General features: G+C 41.8%; 2 protein-coding genes across 2 annotated transcripts in view; both read left to right on the top strand.

Annotated features, from left to right (window-relative positions):
- The window catches only part of LOC137323177 (putative leucine-rich repeat-containing protein DDB_G0290503), a 28,697-nt gene extending 28,673 nt beyond the window's left edge, over positions 1–24 (top strand). Inside the window, exon 5 of the mRNA XM_067986686.1 lies at positions 19–24. Within this exon, the coding sequence (XP_067842787.1) occupies positions 19–24 (6 nt within the window). The remainder of the gene's footprint in view (positions 1–18) is intronic.
- Positions 25–86: 62 nt separating this feature from the next.
- Positions 87–20,574, top strand: LOC137323176 (putative leucine-rich repeat-containing protein DDB_G0290503). The gene is made up of 3 exons (XM_067986685.1): positions 87–2,971; positions 17,432–17,477; positions 20,271–20,574. The coding sequence occupies exons 1-2, from the start codon at positions 87–89 to the stop codon at positions 17,472–17,474; spliced, it is 2,928 nt and encodes a 975-aa protein (XP_067842786.1). The 3' UTR covers positions 17,475–17,477; positions 20,271–20,574.
- The last annotated feature ends 1,185 nt before the right edge of the window (positions 20,575–21,759 follow it).

Here is a 21,759-nt window from a genome sequence, read left to right as displayed (position 1 = left end):
TTGGAAATGAAACACCAGATATGACTAATCAGTCTACATTAGCAGTCTTTAAGAATACTTATCTATTGGAAATGCCCAGTGAACTGATGGAGAGTAACAAACACCTTCAGGCGTACATTGAGCATCTTATGGAAGAAAAATGCCTGCTAACAGCCATGGTTTCTGAACTGGAAAAAAAAGTGAGAGAAATACAACAACACTTTGATGAAAGTGAGGTACAGAAGAAAAATACATTTTGTGAAGGTATTCCAAGAATTATTGATCCTCGTGAAAGTGAATGCAAACAACTGTTAGACCGTAAAAATGAATTTATGTTTCAGGATGATGAAAAACTCTTCCTGGATGCCGTAGTTTTTGAACTGGAGAAAAAGATTGCAAGAGAAGAACTTCATTCTAATGAACTTGAGGTTCAAATGGAGATCCAAAAGAAGGAATATCATGCAGAAAAAAAGCAGCTACAAAAAAATATTAAAGATGCACAGGAAAAGAATGAAGAATTTCAAAAGACTATTAAAAAACAAGAGGAAGAGAAGAAATCGTTAGAAACTAGGCTGGCCGGAAAGGAAAGCATTCTTTCTATGGATCAGACAAATGGCTGTGAAATGCAAGCTCAAATGAAGTACCAAATCGAGTTACTTGAAAACCAAAAATGCCAGCTCGAAGATATGATAGATGATCTATTGGATGAAAATGGAACTCTAGAGGTTGATGTGGATAAATCATTGCTACGAGTTACAGAAGATGAAATAGGCAGTGATCTTAAAGAGCAACACTGCTTCAGTGAACTTAAAGTTAAAAATGATGTTGAGCCAGTGGGAAAGGTCTGTGAAACTACTAAACTTCAAAGAGAAACAAAAAAACTGGAAGAGAGAAGCAGACAATATAAGTTGGTTGTTGAGAGGTATAGGATAGAAAAAGAGTCCCTTACAGAGTCTCTTTTAAAGTTTAAAAATCTATTTAAAAAACAACAAATATACTGTAGGGAAAGTGTGGCAGATCTAACTAATCAATTAAAGGAAGCCAACATAAAACTACAACAACTTCAAGAAAAGTTAAATGTGCTGACACATAACAATGCAAAACTTCAGGAGATCATTAATAAGTCTGGAGAAGAGAAAAAAACTCCTCAAGTCAGTAGTGTCTGCAACTCAGAGGGACAATGCAGTAACTCAGTGCCAATGGAACCTGAGCACCACACACAAAGCAAAACAAACCCAGATAGCTCCAGACAACAGCCCAAAAATTTCCCAGAGAGTAAAAAATATCTAAAGTTATCTGTTCAGACATCTGAAGAAAAGAATGATAGCAAAACCTTAGATTTAGAAAACATTCAACAACTAGAGACAATCAAGGAACTACAGATCAGTAGTGAAAAAACCCAGAAGGCCATGGAGAACATTGAAAGAGAGAAGAAAATACTTGAATTAAATGTAACTCACCTCAAAAAAATGCTAGATGTTGAGCAGTTCACCTCCAGTAAACTGAAGGCTTATCTAAAAAACAAATGCAAGATATTAATAGATCAGAATAATGATCTCCAGGAAATGATCACAGAACTGCTGGATGATAATACAACATTTCAAGTTTCAATTGATAATCTTGAGAAAGAAAAAAAGCTGTTGAAGTTTAAAATCACTGAGCTGAAAGATGAAATGAAAATGAACCAGGAATGTCACATTGACAAAGCAGTGCAAAAAGATTTACCTAAAACCATTGATTTGCAAGGTAAGTTAAAGGGGCCTGAGAACAGCAAAATTAATCTCCAGGCATCTATTGCCGAACTGGACAGAGATACAATGCTCCCTGCAGTTGCAGTCTCAAACTTTGAAAAAAAATTTGAATGCCTGAACCATCAACTGAAAGAGGTAGATATAGGGAACAACCATCTGCATGAAGCAGGTAAAGAACTTCAGGACAGTAACGCAAAACTTCAAGAAATAATTGTTAACACTGAAAATGATAACATTCTGCTAAATGGGACTACTGGTAATTTGCAAGGTAAAGTAATGGAAGAGCACAATTTCAGTATTGTATTACTAAAGAATTCTCAGACTGTGGGGCCATATTCTGAGAACATTTGTCAACAAGAATTGAAGAAGAATTCACCAGAAAATCCTCATTTACTCATTGAAAGTCTTGCAGAAGAAAAGGAACAGTTGGAATTCACAGACCCTCAAATTAGCAACGAACCTAAGGAAAAAAAATTGTACTTACGTAAAAATCTATTTCAACAAGATAGTCAGAAAGATTTTACACGGACAGTACAAGAGAGGAAAAGAATGGGTGTGGCAGTTGAGAACCTTTCAGCAGAAATAAGTGTACCAGAAGTGTCCATACTTAAACTAGAAAGACCAATTTCAGAAAACCAACTGCATCCCCCAGAAACTGAAAGGACTGCCGTTGACAGCACCCACCAGCACGAAACAATAAATGAAGCACTAAATAAGTTCCAAGACATTGTCACTGACAGGCATCAACATGCCAAAGAGAAGAAAGATTTTTCAGCTCCTGCTCTCATAAGTATAGTTGATGAGAAAGATCTTTACATCAGTAAAGTTACCTCTCAGTGTGACATCTACTGTAATAGTGCTGATACTGAATTAAGGAACAATTGGCTGCAGGGAACAACTGAATCACTTGACAATATGAAACATCTGGAAATCATACAAAATGTCCAAATGAAGAAAGAATCACTGCTGGCTGCAGACTCCAAGCTACAGGAGAAAATAGAAGAAGAACCTTGTGATGCTGAAAAAGCAGCATCAGTTTGTGCTGACAAGGCTCCAGTAATATATACTGAGCTCATCCATCAACAAGAAAAAGTCGTAACACTGTTGAAGAGAATTCAGGAAGAAAATGGGATTACCCTGAATCACCAGGAAGAGAAAGAATTGCAGAAAGTAACTATCTCTGATCGAGAGACAGACCTTTCTGAAGAAGAATTTAAGGATATAGGTCACATTAATGAGAGGTAGGAATTACCAATGTTTAAAGATGCTATTTGTGCATTGTCAAGTCTGTTAATCTGTAAATAACAGCTGATTGTGAATACACTGGAACATTTTAAATAGATAACAGGGCCAATTCCCTGATCATGGTTCCGAATGGCCTGTGCTCTTAGCACTCCCACATATGCCCGTGCAGCTAGAGTGGCTTCTCAACCCTACTGAATTCTACAGGGACAAGCCATTTAAAGAAACTCCACATGCTTCCTGCACATTTTTCATGAGCATAGGGAATATGGTGTAATATGGGGGCAGGGAATCTGGAGTCCACTAAATCTGAAAAGGTCGCTGCACTGAAAGGGAGGCAGCTGTTTTTTGTTGGAGGTTGAATATTACCTCACAACATGGTTGAATGAATTCCCAGAATTGCCCCCTTCAATGAGGATGGTTTAAATGTTTTACTGAAGAAGGTGTCCCTAAGGAAAGTAGCAATTTTTGGGGGAGAAGGAAATGTTCCAAATAGAACCACTGAATTGCAAGCAAGGCCGGAGGTAACCAAATCAAATGAAAGCTATCCTCTGTGCATTGTTTATACAAATATTTTTTTAAATCCAGACTGAGGAAAGACTAATGGGGGCCCATTCAAATCAAAGGAATGCCTGTGCTTTGCATACACCAAGCACTCAGCCCCACAATAGCAGCCACATCAGCAATTCAGTCAGCAAAGCATTGAAATCACTGGGATGAAGATTGGGCCAGTTCTACAGTGGGCAGGCAATCCGCTCCATCAGATTACTGCCCAGGTGGTGAAGGTGAAAATTGCCCCCATTGTCTCTGAAGTTGTACCTCCAACTTAGTGCTTGCCAAACCGATAGACTTTGTTTCATCTACTGTACCCTGGCATGTTTTCTAGATAACTCACTATGGCTCCTATACCTACTTACATGCTCTCTACTCATCCTTTGAATGTAAGGTGCTCATTGGGGTGTCCCTTTCTTACCTCCTAACGTTGAAAGGGTTCAGTTTTGAAAAAGGGCAAAGCAGAGCATAGCCATCAGCAGAGAACCCACACTGATGGTGGATGACCCAGCCTGCAAGAAGTTTGGGTTCTGCCAGAACCACCGGACTCCAAACCTCTTAACAGCCTTGGTCCATACAGAGACATGAACTGAATTCGAGAGGTGAGGTGAGAATGACTGCACTTGACATCAAGGTAGCATTTCACCGAGTGTGGCACCAAGCAGCCCTAGTGAAACAAATCAGTGGGGAACAGAGGTAAAATTCTCAAGTGACTGGAGTCATACCTAACATAAAGGAAGGTGGTTGTGGTCGTTGGAGGCTAATCACTTCATCCCCAGGATATCGTTGCAGGAATTTCTCAGGGCAGTTCCCTGGACCCAACTATCTTCAGCTGCTTTATCAATGACCTTTCCTCCATCATAAGGTCAGAAGTGGGACTGTTCCCTAATGATTGCACAATGCTCAGCTCCATTTGCAATTCCTCAGCAGGACCCCAAAGGTAGTAATCTCTGGATTACTCCCAGTGCCACGCGCTAGTGAGTATAGGAATAGTAGGATAAGAAAGATTAGTGCGTGGATGGAGCAATGGTGCAGGAGGGAGGGCTTCAGACTCCTAGGGCATTGGGACCAGTTCTGGGGCAGGAGGGACCTGTTCAAGATGAACGGATTGCACCTCAACAAAGCTGGGACCAATCACCTCGCTGGGAAGTTAACTAGTGCTGTGGAGGAGGATTTAAACTAATTTGGCAGAGGGAGGGGCACCAGGATGAAACATGAGAGAAGAGAAACAAGGTGCACAGAGGACTGGGATTGCCAATTAGCACTAGAGTAAAGAATAGTTCAAAAATAGGAGGGATCAGTCAGGGGGCAATTGTGAGGCAATATAAGATGAGTTTAGAGTGTATGTATGTAAATGCACGTAGCATGGTAAATAAGGTTGGTGAGCTGCAGGCTCAAGTCACCACATGGGACTATGATATAGTGGTAATAACAGAGGCCTGGCTCAAGGAAGGGGAGGAGTGGGTACTTAATATTCCTGGCTACAAAGTATTCAGGAAAGATAGGGAGGGAAAGAAAGAAGTTGGGGGGGGGGGTTGGGAATGGCATTATTGATCAAAGAAACTATTATAGCACAGGAAAGGGAAGTGTAGTTGGGGGGTCAAAGCCAGAACCTATTTGCTTAGAATTAAGGAGCAATACAGGAGCTGTTACGCTAATGGGTATATACTATAGGCCACCAAATAGTGGGAAGAAGATAGAGGAGAACATTTGCAGGCAAATTACAGAAAGATGCAAGAACTATAGAGTAGTGATAATGGGGGACTTCAATTATCCCAATATAGACTGGCTGGGACAGTGACAGAGAAAACGGCAAAGAGGGGGAGGAATCCCTGAAATGTGCTCAAGAGATCTTTCTCGAACAGTGTGTTTCCAGCCCTACCAGAAAGGAAACAGTGCTGAATCTAGTTCTGGAGAATAAAGTGGGACAGGTGGAGCATGTTTCAGTGGGGGAGCATTTGAGGAACAGTGATCATAATATCATTAGGTTTAGAATAGTTATGGAAAAAGACAAAGAACAATCAAATGTGAAAATGCTTAACTGGAGGAGAGCAAATTTCAGCGAGTTAAAAAGGGATCTTGCCCAGGTGGTTTGGTATCAAAAATTGGTAGTCAAAACTAGTAATTGAACAATTGGAGGCCTTCAAGGAGGAGTTGGTTCAGGTGCAGAGTAGACACATCCCTACAAGGATGAAAGGAAGGGCATCCAAAGCTAGAGTTCCCTGGATGTCCAAAGATATAGAGATTAAAATGAAACAGGAAAGGGAGGCTTATAATGAATGTAAGGTTCATAATGCAGTAGAGAACCAGACTAAATACAGAAAGTACATTGGAGATATAAAAAAGGGAATATGGGGGGCAAAGAGAGAGAATGAGAATAGATTAGCGGCTAACATAAAAGGGAACCCAAAAGTCTTTTATAAACATATAAATAGTAAAAGGGTAGACAAAGGAAGGGTGGAACCGATTAGGAACAAAAAAGATCTTCTTGTGGAGGCAGTAGGCATGGCTGAGGAACTAAATGAATACTTTACCCAGAGAGTGGTTAGAATGTGGAACTCGCTACCACAAGGAGTAGTTGAGGAGATTAGCATAGATGCATTTAAGGGGAAGCTAGATAAACATGATGGAGAAAGGAATAAAAGGATATGCTGATAGGGTTAGAGGAAGTAGGGAGGGAGAAGGTTCTTGTGGAGCATAAACACCAGCATGGATCTGTTGGGCCGAATGGCCTGTATCTGTGCAGTACATTCTACGTAATTCCATGTGATGAAAGCCTGCCACCTGCTAAAAGGCTATACCCTCTTGTGTTATTGCCTCCTTTCCATTTGAAAAGTGACAAAAGTGTTGCCCCAGCAAACAAGGTTTCTGTGACCTGCTTGATACATCAGTGGATCAATGTCTGACTGATGTAGAAAATGTCGCCAATGATGATTAGAAAGGAACTAGTGGTGTAAGAGTTTAATGTGGTGCTGGTTTTTACTGCAACAGGAGGGCTGTCCTTCTGGTAGATCTTGTTTCCAGAACTGGCTTCAATAGACAGCACCACTTTTGTAAAATGAAGATGCTGAAGGAAGGTCTCCTCTGATATGATGAAGTGTGCCTGGATTACAGAACTTGGTACCATGGCCAATAGACACCTGTGGTGCAAGCGTGTTTGCCTTTGTTCCTTCTGCCAGAAATCCTCTTCGTCATCTAAATCCATAACAGCCATGGGCAGGCGTAATAGAATTACCCATGCTGAGCAGTGTGGCTCCACCTGAGACTGGCAACTCCAGCATTCTATGGCTGGAGCTCTACCCTGGATTCCAATATCGCAAAAATCCAGCCGCAAAAAGGCCCAGAATACCACATAATAAATTAAAAGCCGAACTGTAGCTAAAGATGAGAAAATTCGTGTGGGACTTATGAATATAAGTTTGCATAATTTCTAAAGGTATTAAGAGGCCTCTGACACTCTCAGCACAGCCTCTGAATTGCTGCAAACTTCTGCAACAACGGAATTAGGTGCTTAATGCCACCTGCGCTCGGAACAATCCACCTGATTACACACTGGGCACGTGCTTAGTATGTTGAGCCACTTCCCAAAAGAACTGGCCCTTATATTTTTAAGTGCACCAGATCTTTTGTGAAAAGGTGCATTTGGAAATCAGAAAAAATGTTGTAACAATGTGAAAGTTAAAGAAATACTTTATCTATTTTTCTGTTACTGAAGGAGCTATAATAAATGGCGCAGAGGGCAGTGAAGGCAATTCTAACTTCAGTTTTTAAAGACCAAATAGTTTATTTTATTAAAAGCTGCGAATCAAAACATCTCAATATGCTGGATTTGGGTTTTTTTTCCAAATTCTATGTCATATTTGAATTATACAGATCTTTTCAGTCACTTAAATCAATCTGAAATGTTTAAAGCTCTTAAAAAGATCTTTAATTTATCTCTATCCTCCATGTAAAGCTTGCCAACTTGTAAAAAGATAATTTTCCCTTCATTTGAAACTTACTTTATTCTCTCCAGCAGCAGCATTACAATATTTGTACTCCACACACATTAATAATTATTGTAACCAATAACAATTTTCTTGTCTGTTCATTGGATGAGAAATACAAAAGGTATAGGTCAGTCCTCCAATTAGACATAAATTTAAAGCTACATGAGTGAACAATTATCACTGAAATCATTATTATTTACAAAATTACTCTTACAAAACCACAGAATTCGGCTACCTGCAGTGCAATGCCTCAGTGCACCAATGCACTACAACCACAGGACACCTAACGCAGCATTAATGTAAAATGATCCACTACTTAGATGTAATTCTGAATGGTGAATTTCACAACATTTGGAAATGCATTAGAACTATAAACTTTGCTGTACAATTGGCTGCAGTAAGATCTCAGTATCAATGTGTTGATTTAATTTTTAATATTTGTGCAGTTTATCTATTAAACCAGCGACAGTCTTCTGTGAGCTTAATGAATCTACATCTTCTGACATTGAGCAGCTTACTGAAAATTCTGAAACCCAGGAAGGCAACAAAAAAGTGAAGGTAAAATTGGAATCAGTGCATATCAGGCAGCACTTTAGGAAACCATTATTTTCAACCGTTGAGATTGTGTGAAGGTTCTCATTTTTACAGTGAGATCATTGCAGATTCTGTATAAATTATTTTCATTGGGCATGATTTTTATATGGAGCCAGGAACTCAGCGGGTGGGTAGATAATTGTGTGAGAAACCCGGAGCGCGTCGGAATCTGCAATCGCAACTAAATTGAAGCACTTAATCTTACTTCCGGGTTTCGCATCTCCAAGCTGCGCAGCAGCGTACTGCACACCCGCATGTCACGATCTGAAGTCCACTATTTAAAGGACCAATCCAAAAATGGATGTTGGAGGAGAAAGGAGGAAGTGAAGAGATGGATGCACATAGAGGACAGGCAGCACCCAGGTTCTTGGATGTGTCAGGTAAAATACTGCTGGGTGCTGTGAAAAGCAGGGGGAGGTCATCCACCAAGAAGACCTGGTTGGAGGTGGCAGAAGAGGTCAGCAGCAGGAGCACGGTGCCAAGTCTTGGCTGCAGTGCAGAAAGCATTTTAATGACTTAACTAAGTCAGGAAAAGTGAGTACATTTGCTGATTCACCCACATTTTGTGTCATGCAAGAACCCCCCCCCCCCCCCACCACCTCACTCTGTGTTGGCAGCCCTACTCCATCACATCACTCCTCACACCCACTTAAGTTGCAGCATCAACAAGCCTTCGCCTTCTATGCACTTCCTCACCTCCCTGTTTATGCACCCACCACTGCCACTCACCCCAATCTTGATGCAATGTGATGCATCTATCTGATAGTCAGCCTCTGATGCATCTGTTTCATAGTCAAACTTACCCAAAGCAATGCATCCATCGGGTGAATACGGCACCTTCAATGACTCACAGGTCTGCTCTTTCTCCCCTTGTTGGAGAAGAGAGCACAAGAGGACAAGGACTGGAGGTGGATGACCACAGATAGTCTAGCTCACAGATGCCGACGAGGTGACCATGGAGATAAGTGGGACAGCTGCATCCTTATCCAGGGGAGATGGAGAGACTGGGAATCCGCATATGCCTGTTGGGAGAACTTTAACATCTTTCAGACACATGATGACCCCTGGCTCTGATGGCCTATATCCTAGGGTTCTAATAGAGGTGGCTGCAGAGATAGTGGATGCATTGGTTTTGCTCTTCCAGAATTCCCTAGATTCTAGAAAGGTCCACATAGATTGGAAGGTACCAATGTAACCCTGCTATTCAAGAAAGGAGGAAGAGAGAAAACAGGGAACTATAGGCCAGTTAGCCTGACATCAGTACTAGGGAAAATGCTAGAATCTGTTATTAAGGACATAGTAACAGAGCACTTAGAAAATCAAATATGATTAGGCAGAGTCAACACGGTTTTATGAAAGAGAAATCATGTTTGACAAATCTATTAGAATTTTTTGAAGGTGCAACTAGCAGGGTAGATAAGGAGGAACCAGTGGATGTAGTATATTTGGATATAAGGTGCCACGCAGGAGATTGTTACACAAGATTAGAGCTTATGGGATTGGGGGTAATATTTTAGCATGGGTTGAGGATTGGTTAACAGACAGAAAACAGAGAGGGGTGCCACAAGGATCAGTGCTGGGGCCTCAGCTGTTTACAGTACATATCAATGACTTAGATGAGGGGACCAAGTGTAATGTATCCAAGTTTGGTGACGATACAAAGCTAAGAGGGAAAGTAAGCTGTGAGGGGGACGCAAAGATGCTGCAAAGGGATATAGACAGGTTAAGTGAGTGGGCGAGAAGGTGGCAGATGGAATATAATGTAGGGAAATGTGAAATTATCCACTTTGGTGGGAAGAATAGGAAAGCAGAATTTTTTTTAAAGGTGAAAGACTAAGAAATGTTGGTATTCAGAGGGATTTGGGTGTCCTTGTACACTAATCACAGAAAGTTAACATGCCAGTACAGCAAGCAATTAGGAAGGCAAATGGTATGTTAGCCTTTATTGCAAGGATGTTGGAGTATAAGAGTAAGGACGTCTTGCTGCAATTATATAGGATTCTGGTACACACCTGGAGTACTGTATACAGTTTTGGTCTTCTTACCTAAGGAAGGATATACTTGCCTTAGAGGGGATGCAACAAAGGTTCACTAGATTGATTCCTGGGATGACAGGGTTATCCTATGAGGAGAGATTAAGTAGAATGGGCCAATATTCTCTGGAGTTTAGAAGAATGAAAGGTGATCTCATTGAAACGTGTAAAATTCTTAAAGGGCTTAGAATCACAGAAACATCGAAAATTTACGGCACAGAAGGAGGCCATTCAGCCCATCATGTCTGTGCCGGCCAAAAATGAGCCACTCAGCCTAATCCCACTTTCCAGCACTTGGTCCGTAGCCTTGTAGGTCACGGCACTTCAGGTGCACATCCAGGTACTTTTTAAATGAGTTGAGGGTTTCTGCCTCTACCGTCCTTTCAGGCAGTGAGTTCCAGACCCCCACCACCCTCTGGGTGAAAACATTTTTCCTCAACTTTCCTCTAATCCTTCCATCAATCACTTTAAATCTATGCCCCCTGGTTATTGACCTCTCTACTAAGGGAAATAGGTCCTTCCTATCCACTCTATCTGGGCCCCTCATAATTTTGTACACCACAATTAAATCACCCCTAAGCCTCCTCTGTTCCAAAGAGAACAACTCCAGCTTATCCAAAATTCTCCAGGCCTGGCAACATCCTCGTAAATCTCTCTAGTGCAATTACATCCTTCCTGTAATGTGGTGACCAGAAGTGTACACAGTACTCAAGCTGTGGCCTAACTAGTATTTCATACAGTTCCAGCATAATCTCCCTGCTCTTATATTCTATGCCTCGGCTAATAAAGGAAAGTATTCCATATGCTTTCTTAACCACTTTATCTACCTGTCCTGCTACCTTCAGGGATCTGTGGACATGTGCTCCAAGGCCCCTCACTTCCTCTGCACCTTTCAGTATCCTCCCATTTATCATGTACTCCCTTGCCTTATTTGCCCTCCCCAAATGCATTACCTCACAATTCTCCGGATTGAATTCCATTTGCCACTTTTCTGCCCACCTGACAGTCCATTGATATCTTCCTGCAGTCTACAGCTTTCCTCCTCACTATCAACCACACGGCCAATTTTTGTATCATCTGCAAACTTCTTAATCATGCCCCCTACATTTAAGTCCAAATCTTTGATATATATCACAAAAATTAAGGGACCTAGTACTGAGCTCTGCGGAACCCCAGTGGAAACAGCCTTCCGGTCACAAAAACACCCGTCGACCATTACCCTTTCCTTCCTGCCACTGAGCCAATTTTGGATCCAACTTGCCACTTTCCCTTGGATCCCATAAGTTTGTACTTTTTTGACCAATCTGCCATGTGGAACCTTGTCATAAGCCTTGCTAAAATCCATATAAACTACATCAAATGCACTACCCTCATTGACCCTCCTTGTTGCCTCCTCAAAAAAATACAATCAAGTTAGCCAGACACGACCTTCCCTTAACAAATCCATACTGACTGTCCTTGATTACTCTGTGCCTTTCTAAGTGGCGGTTTATCCTGTCCCTCAGAATTGATTCCAATAATTTGCCCACCACTGAGGTTAGACTGACTGGTCTGTAATTACTCGGTCTATTCCTCGCTCCCTTTTTAAACAATGGTACAGCGTTAGCAGTCCTCCAATCCTCCGGCACCATGCCTTTATCCAGTGAGTATTGGAAAATGATGGTCACAGCCTCCGCTATTTCATCCCTTGCTTCTTTTAATGGCCTGGGATACATTTCATCCAGCCCTGGTGATTTATCTACTTTCAAAGTTACTAATCCTCTTAATATTTCCTCTCTCACTAAGTTTATCCCATCCAATATTTCGTACTCCTCCTCCTTAACTACAATGTCTGCAACATCCCTCTCTTTTGTGAAGACAGTTGCAAAGTATTCATTAGGAACCATACCAACATCTTCCGCCTCCTTTTTGGTCTCTAATAGGCCCTACTCTTTCCTTAGTTATCCTCTTGCTCTTTATGTATTTATAAAACATCTTTGGGTTTTCCTTGATTTTACTTGCCAACATTTTTTCATGCCCTTTCTTTGCTTTCCTAGTTTCCTTTTTAATTTCACCCCTGCACTTTTTATACTCATCTAGGCTTTCTATAGTATTTACTTCTCAGTGTCTGACATAAGTTTTCTTTTTCTGCCTTATCTTACCCAGTATGCTCCTTGACATCCAGGGGGCTGTAGATTTGGCAGCCCCACCCTTTCTCTTTGTGGGAACATGTTTACTCTGCATCCCTTGAATCTTCCCCTTGAACGCCTCCCAAAGCTCTGACATTGATTTACCTTCAAGTAGCTGTTTCCAGTCCACTTTTGCTAAATCACTTCTTAGCTTAGTAAAATTGTCCTTTCTCCAATTGAGAACTTTAACTTCTGTTCTATCTTTGTCCTTTGCCGATGAATACTTAATGTCGCTTTCTGTCATTTTCCAGGACCTTCGTGCGCTCAAGAAGAATGTGGCGAGATGGAAGACATTGATTCCTCAGAGGACCTCCTTCTAAGGATGCAGCGTCACAGGACATACAGCCATGCACTAGCGCAGATACTGGTACCTCAGTGGGTCCTGTTAGCCAGATAGTTGGGTTGTCACCTGGTGATTCACCACTCACGAGTGAGCACAAGATGACACTGGTAGCAGGGGCAGCTGTGGAGAGTCCACTTCGAATGGCGCACTCCTCTCCAAGCTCTACTCAGCTGGACACAAATGCTAAACCCTAGAGACCATCATTGAGAAGGAGGATGATTAAGGTACAGCTGCCCCTTTGCAAGGTACTGGAAAATGTGCCACTCACACTCTCCACAATAGCGGAGAGGATAAAAGGGTCCAACTCCGACACTATTGGATGTTGTCACAGGTAAGTGCAAGAATGTCTGAAATGGAGAGAGTGGCTGCCTCCATTGAGCTTCAAGCACGCCTCTCAAATGAGTCTGTGTAGGCCATGACCACGGCCGTGCAGACTTTGGATGCCAACATGTCAGCCGCCTTAACAAAATGACAGATACCTTATCCGTGGCCTTACAAGTCATCATTATTCTGCACCAAGCTGCTCTCCAGCAGAGTGGTAGGAGTGATGTGGCACTGACCTGGGAGAGGGATGATGGCGAGAGGGGACATGGAAGTGGAAACGCCACTCGAAGTGCTCCCACATCTCACCCATTGACCCCCCACCCTCAACCAGTAACCAAAATGCTGCCTCCTCTCCAGATGGCTGAGTCTGCCCCTGCACGGGTGCAGCTGGAGCAATGTTTGGCGGGGCTCTCACAGACTCCCAAACTCAGAGGTCATGGGCCAAAAGCATCTTGGCATGTCAGGGCAGGGATCTGAGCAGCCTGCCACTATCTTTGCTGAAGCCACAGGGGATGCACCATGTAGAAGCAGTAGGAAAAGGAAGTTAAAGCAATTGTAGTTCACCAAGCGTATGTACAAGGGTGTTTGAAGAAATGTTTGATTGTTCATTCTCCTTTTTTTTTATTATTGGCACATTACATTTATTGATTATCACCACTACCACGTCTTGGCCATCATTGTGTCCCGAGTGTCAAGTCACCCTTTCATTTACTTCATCATAATTACCAATACATGAAAATACCCATTGGGCGAATGTGCAATGGGTGTACGCATGGTTGAATGACTGTTTTGTACAAAGGAAGTGGAGGGGTCTGGTGGTTGTGGTGATTGTGATGGGCGGCCTGAGTATCTCAATTTCTTTATTTTGCAACTGTCATTATGAGAACCTGTGAGATATAAGGGCATCCCTGGCATTACTGGCAGCAATGTACGTGGATGGTCTGGCAATGAATGCCCCATTTTCATTTTCCTCCTCCTCATCATCATCCTCCTCCTCGACCTCCTCTTCCTCTTCTTCAATGTTGCCTCCTCCTCATCATCATCCTCCTCTTCGTCCTCCTCCACCTGTTATCCTCTCTGCTGCGCTATGTTGTGCAGAACGCAACACACCAGGATTATTCTGGACACCCTCGCTGGTAAGTAATGAAGGTGCTCCTCCAGAACTATTCAGGCACCTGAAGCGCATCTCTAACATGCCAATGGCTTGCTCAATGACACACCTGGTGTCATGTGGCTCTGGTTGTATTGCAGTTGCACCTCGTTGGTGGGGTTCCTCACAGGTGTCATGAGTCATGTTTGCAGGGGGTATTCCTTGTCTCCAACAAGTCAGTCATTACGTCTGTCTCCTATCTGGAAGAAGTATGGAATGTTGGACTCGTGCAAAATGAAGGAATCATGACAGCTGCCAAGGAATCTGGCACACACCTGCAGAAATCTCTTCCTGTGGTCACACACCAACTGTGCATTGATGGAGTGGTAGCCCTTTCCTTGATTCCTTGCTCATGTGGTGGTCCTTGGATTGCTATGTGTGTGCAATAGATTATGCCCTGCACCCGTGGGAAGCCAGCCAGAAAGGTGAAACCCACTGCCTGCTCATTCTGGCTGATGTCGTCATGGGGGAAGTTCACGTAATCGGATGCCCTGGCAAAGAACCCATCCATCACCTGCCTTATACACTTATGTGCAGATGATTGAGAGACCCTGGAGATGTCGCCAGTGGCGCCCTGGAAGGACCCAGAGAAGAAATTGAGGGCAGTTTCTCTGATGGGCAATGCATGGCCATCAGAACCAGCCGGGAGCAACTCTTCCTCAAGGAGACTACGAACACCTGCTGACTCAATCTGAGCCTGTGTAGGCATTGCTGATCAGAGAGGTCCAGGAAGTTCAGCCTCTGCCTGTATACGCTCTCACGTGGGTAGTGCCTTCTGCAATGTCGACCCCTCTGTTGGTCCCCTTTCTGCTATTTTCCAAGCCCTTGTTGTGCACCCTCTGTTTTGTGCACCAGCAGGTCCCAACACAGCACGAGATGGCTAACGTGGATGCTCATTTTCCTCCTCCTCAGATGTCCCCTCGAATACATCCATTGTGCCCCACCTCCCCCCCCATATCCTGATCTTATCAGTTTAAGAGGCTCCAAAGACTTCCTAAAGCTGTCTCACCGAAGAACTCTCAGTCTCAATAAAGAACCCTCAGTCTCAATGCTAGAAGAACTCTCAGCCAAACGTATGACTGAGAGAACTCTGAGACCAGCTGCAGTGCTTAAGCTTTTATTCAGATGTGTCAATCAGAGGTTTAAAGGGCCAAATCAACTTCTGCAGGAATCTCATCTCCATTTCACTGGCGAGATTGAGAAGCCATGGCAAACCAATGCAGGTGAGGTTAAATCCGTTTCAGACTTAGAATCCACAAAAAATTAAGTACTTCAACAATTTCAATGAGGTAAATTGTCCCTTTAACAATCCGCCTGCCGGGATTAAGTGGGAACAGGACTTCAGGGTTTCGTGTGGACGTGCACATCCAAATGCGCCCTTGGAGCCAGGTTGAGGTTCCGCTTCAAAATGCTGCTACTTTAACCTCCCACCCGCCCCCAAACCACCCATCCTTTGGGGTTAAAATTACCCCCATTATCTAGCTAATTATAAACTTTTTTATGCAGGCAAATGTGGATTTTTTTTCCTTCACTTTGTTTTTGCTTTGCATTAACTCTGCTGGGGAGCAGAAACAGTTATTTTTTTATTCATTCATGGGATGTGGGCGTCGCTGGCAAGGCCAGCATTTATTGCCCATCCCTAATTGCCCTTGAGTGATCAAGAGATTCCCTTGAAGAGTTGAAAACAGTTGCAAGGTCTGGCAGAAACTGATGGGCAGCCACAATCATATTTATTTCCCCCAATTTCTGAACTAGCAGGTGGTAGGTTGAAATGCTGAGATGTGTATACCGCTTCCAGATCTCAACATAAAGGAGGTGGTGATATGGTGGCACAGATCATTGGTACTCTAATGTACTGTGCCAGGGAGTGATTGGATGTGGTTTTGCACCCACAGTTCCCCAAGTTCACAGTTTCAACCATGCTGTTAGGGGCAATGCACTGAGCAAATGCCTATCACCACTCAATAAAGAGGAAGGGACAATCAGGGAAGAGGTCACTTTAAGCTGGCATAATGAACCTCCTGGCAGCCAGCTAAAAAGAACTGTTAGGAATTGGTGATTGGCTTGACCTTTCAGTTGGGCAATGACCTGTGCTTTAGGGAAACCCAAGAAACATAAGAACATAAGAAATAGGAGCAGGAGTAGGCCATATGGCCCCTCGAGCCTGCTCTGCCATTCAATAAAATCATGGCTGATCTTTGACCTCAGTTCTACTTTCTCGCCCTATCCACAGAGGAAGAGAACTAACTGCCAGACTGAAAATGGCTGTCAAGCTTTCAATCAACAATCTAGTATAGACCAATGAAAATTCAAATCACACAAGTGGGTAAAGGGTGTGAGCTAGTATTTAGTTTAGTGCCTCCAGAAAGGGGTGTCACTTACAGATTTTCAAACTAGGGTCCCAGGGAGTCCTTGAGGAGACCTCAGGGAGTCCTGAAGGTCAGCAGATTTCTATCCATCTGCATGATTGTATTTGCTGACTTATTGCACATTATTTCTGTTGCTGTTTTCTGCAATGATAGCACTGTATTCCTTTTGGTAGCTGATACAGTGTTGTGGAAGATAGGACAGGACGTCCTGTCAGTATAGGCAAGGGACTAGCCCATCGAAATGTTTGAACACCACTGATGTAGTATAACAAGACCATAAATATCTGTATTAATAATTGTGTATTGTGATTTTTCTAAACATAAAATATATGGATAGATTTGACTAAACTGTTAAGTAAATTCAGGAGAATTTCTGCATGTTTCTCTTATTCATTAGTTCATGTTGGTATAATTGCTCCTTGGAATACTGAAGTATTTGAGTTATTTCTTTTTTAGAATAGAACCAGTGGTCCTAATCATATATCAGATCAGGGGTCTTTGAATGGTGATTATCCCAATGGGTCATGCCACATCGCTCAGTGTCTGCCTGATCTCAGGTTTAGTGGTAGAATTCCAAGACCCATCACCGCTATCAAAATGAAGACACTCTAACATGCCTAGCAACTTGATCAAGAGTGGTGATGACGGGTATAGCTGCACATCACTTACCTACAGTCTCAGTCGGAGAAGGGTATCCAGTATTTTGCACACTAAAGCAAACCAATGTTGAAAAAAAATAATTGAAATGGGGCATTCAAACATGAGGAAAACCAATTTAAATGATGACATGGCATGCTGGAATTCCTACTAACCCAGCTCAAGGTGAATATCTGGATCAATCTGGTTTAAAAAAATAATAATGGTGCTGTGTGATCACTTAGTAAAAAAACTGTTACTGTTCCTCTGACTCATCTCTCTTTGTAAAATTCCCAATCAGGCAACAGACAAGAAACAAGATACTGATCGTGTACTCGAGATGAAATGTAAGTAAGCCATGAGACATTTGGATGGCTATATGTTAGTGGTAAAGGCTTATTCTTAATTGTTCTTGAACAAGTTTACTAAATCTTTTTTGAATACAAAATAATATTTCAAGGAATTCGTCTTTTTTTAAAAGAAAATGTATGTTTTGAGGACAACTTCAGCAAGGCGGGGCCTCTCCTCACCTCACGGTTGCACTTCTGCTCTGGCTGATTTCCCAAGGTCAAGATAATTAAAATAATTTTAGCAGGTTCCCAGTAGTGTTTCCACCACAGGCAAGTTACGTCATTTGGGTAGGGGAGGAGGAAAATGCTGTCGCTCCTGCCACAGCATCACAAGGCTGATAGCAAAGGTAGAATTCTGAAAAAAGTTAAAATATTTAAATCTCCCACTTTGCTGTGATCGATTGTATTGGTCCATTAAAGTTTAAATCCTTCTTTCACCAACTTAGCAACCCTGCACCAGTATTTCTATCGTTCAGCAAAGCTTGTAGTGCAAATGATAGGTAATATGCGATATTCCTGTCATTTATGTCATTACAATGTAAAACAACAATTTGCATTTATACAGCGCCTTTAATTAGAAAAATGTCCCAAGGTGCTTCACAGAGGCATAATCAAAAACAAGAACACCAAGCACTATTAGAGGAACTACTGGTATAGTAAAACTTAAGAGGAAAATGTGCCCTAATAAATCACTTAAGTAGGTTACATCTCAATCCATTCATCCGTTTCAGGCATGTAGTAGAATTATGCACCAAAATAAAAATAAGTTCATACATCCTTTCAGTTTATTCCAAGAAATATTCTATTCTAGCAAATCCCCTCTCTCAATCTACCTGTTTTAACAGTCATCATTGGTGTTTTACAGAAAACTAGCTTTACAGGAATCATATTATGGAAAAGATGTGTATATTTCTTCCAACACTTAAAGGGTTAGAAACTGTGTTGTGTACAGATGCAAATACATTATGAAAACATAGAATCATTCACCTTTGGTTTTCTTTGTATATTTCTATTAATGTTTGAAGTAATTCTACTTAAATAGTAGGTATTGGTGACTTTGGGGGAAGACTTACTCTGCTCGCTATGTGTGTTGAATTATAAATGCATTCAAAAAGAATAGGATGGATTTTAACCCTCCCAGGCAGTTGAGCAGTTAAAATCCACTGGGTGACTTACCCGCCAATGTCCTGCCCGGATCCTGCAGATTTACTGGCACTTCTAGGCTAAGCCGCTCGCCCAAAGTCGGGAGGGGTCCTTTTTTAAATATGCAGATCAGATCCAGAATGCAATTTTAACTCCTGCCCGAGCAGGAAACCCATTCCACACGTGAAGTCGGATGGTGGCATGTTAACGGTTTTGTTATCTATTGTAACCAGAGCAATTCTTCCCCCATTACTGAGTAAACTAAGCCCAGTGCTGTAAAGGAGTTGAATTAACATCAGTAGCAATATGGAGTTCTTGCATTATGGATACTTTGGATGGTTTATTGTGTTCATTTACCAGTGAAAAATGGTAAATAGATGTTAACGTTAATTAGAATTCTTTTTTAAAAGTATGGCAATGGTAAGAGAAGCAGTCTTTATATAGCAATGTTTTAAACAATATTAAGATCGAATGTAACTTTAACTGTTTAACTTCTTGCTAACTTTTCCCATCCTTATTACCGATACACCTAAAGCTTCTTTTTCCTTCTAAGCTGCCTATTCTACTCTCTTGCTTACCCTTTCCCCTGCCAAATTAATTTAAATCCTGCCTCACAGCTCTGCTTTACCTCCCCGTGAGGTTATTTATTCCAGTTCTGTTCAGGTGTAGGTTGTCCCATCTATTTAGTTCAGTCTTGCCCTACAACGTACCAGTGCTCCAGGAATCGGAACCCTTTCCTTCTATTATACTTCTTGCCACACATTTACTTTCCTAAACTAGTTATTCTTGTACTAGTAGTAACTCCCCACTCCTCCCCAAACCGCACTGAATGGCTGCCCACTTGTCTTCTTCAACCTCATTAATCTTCTCTAGCTGTGGCGTGACCACCACCCAAAGTGTGCACTCTAGGGATCATTCCTTCTCCCAAATAGTGCAGAGTGTTTTCAACTGTTTCTCAAGATCAATAACTTTGAGCTCGAACAAGTCAATCTGGAGACACTTCTTACACCTGTAATTGCCCTCCCACCTCATGCAATTTCCACACAACACAGGTTTATACTGTCCTGCTATAATAAAGGCCTCAGAAATTCACATAACTAAAAGTAGTTTCAAGCCAATCACACTTCTTAATACCAAAATCCAGTTCCAGCCAAACTCTTTACATTCACTAAGGTACCCTCTCACTCAACTGACCTCTGGCAACTCGCTTGCCTCTTGCTTGTACAATCTACTTAAATCTTCTGAAGACAACATAGTCAGTGTGCACATAATGACCTGAATTGTCTTGAGATTCAGACCCACTCTGTCTGTCCCAGTATTGGATTCCTGTTCAGGCCAAACTTGTTTTCTTACCTTCTCTCAACAAAACCTCAATATCAGTATCTTAGTCAGCCTCTTGCAGCTCAGTATAAGCATATATTACTCATGCATAATAGTTTCAAAATCTGGCTAGTCATTTTACGTAGCCATAAAATGGTAATACGTTGAAAATAATACGTATGTTTGTTGTACAAAGAAACTCCTATATGGATGTCTCAACTGTTTTGAAAAGCGCTTATAGTTATTATTTCTGAGTTCTGATACTGACCATTCATATCGAGTTGAAAGTAATATCAGCTTCTGAAATATGTTCTTGCAAATTTGTAGCTGCATTGGTTGAGGATGACAGCAACAGTTTGGATTCACTGACATCTGAAGAGATAACTGCCCAGGAAATGAAAGAGAAGGAAACTAACATATCCACCCCATCCGTATGGATGAAATGCATGCTTCAATAATTCTCCAAAGCTACATTCTGATGCTGCTGCAAAATCCTTACCAACATAGCTTAAGATAATCCCCAGGACAAAGACACTATTGATAAAAGGTTATTTATTCAGATGTATACCAATGCATTTCTTCATCTGTTTAATTTACTATGCTTTTAAAAAGAATCAGCCATATTTTTACTTTTTACCCTTATATTTGAAATGAATTTCAATTTAGAAGCATGTTCGCTTTCTGTTAAATTTGCAGCTGTAGAGTTAAAAGCTTTAATGTTGGTAACTCGCATCATATAAACAAAAGTGTTTGTTACATGGGTCTTGAAACGTTCATTTTTTATTTAGATTTCTCCTAATTTCTCCCATTTTCTTTCCCTCTTTCTGACCACTCAATCCACTCCAGATTTGAAGACCTGAAACACAGACTTCTGGGAGATTAATGCTAATCTTAGTCTGTTTTAGACCAACAGGAGTCACTGTTTGAACACGGAAAGTTGGACTGTGTCTATTTGTAGAAATGGAACACTTTCCATGGGAGGTGTGATGTGGCAACCTAGTTAAGAACTGACAGGACTTTCTCAAAATGAGGCAAGCAGGTTTAGGTGACCAGCAGCACTGGGATTGAATTGCGCTGCCTTCTGCTTCACAGTAATTCATTTGAATATTCAGTTTACTATCTCAACCATCAACTCCCATTCCTCAATAAAACCAATAAATTGCATTTATTACTAATTTGTGTACTCATGGGCTGCTTGTTTAATAACCATAGAGTACATTTTCTGTTAACTCAGTGGTGATGCACCCGAAAGTGTGAGAGCACATCTTTCATTGTAGGAGGAGCAGATCACATGGTATTTTCTGAGATCATTTAATTAATTATTCTACACTCTCAGCACAGGTTGGTTCATGCGCTGGGACCGTGCAGGCCACGGGAGTGGAATATCTGATGGAAGAGCAGATTTAAAGAGCCGCTGTACACCTTAAACGGGCAGAGGCAGTTGCAGTAGTAGAAATTAGCACCAAGAAAAGTTTGGTTGAATTGAAAGAGATGGCTGAGGGTACTAGCAAACTCCATGTAGAAGGGAGGATTCCACCTCAAAGCATAGATGTGATGCTGAAGGGCGTGCATCAAAAGAGGGCTGCCTTCTTTGGGTCTCAAGGTCATCCGTCACAGAAATCAGTCCAAGCTGCATGGGAAGCGGTGGGAGAGCAGGTGAATGCAGTTTCAACTGTCAGGAGGTCATTTTCTCAGATGTGAAAGAAGTTTAATACATTAGGAAACCTGCCAAGGTAAGTCTATGCCTTGTTTGTAGTGTACAGCTGCAACACACTTTCATCACAACCAGCTTCATTTTTACTTTGACGATTATTTG

This window comes from Heptranchias perlo, chromosome 6, assembly GCF_035084215.1.
Source record: "Heptranchias perlo isolate sHepPer1 chromosome 6, sHepPer1.hap1, whole genome shotgun sequence".
NCBI classification, from domain to species: Eukaryota; Metazoa; Chordata; class Chondrichthyes; order Hexanchiformes; family Hexanchidae; genus Heptranchias; species Heptranchias perlo.
The sequence above is the reverse complement of the archived record's forward strand: the minus strand, read 5'-3'. Positions and strand labels throughout refer to the sequence as shown.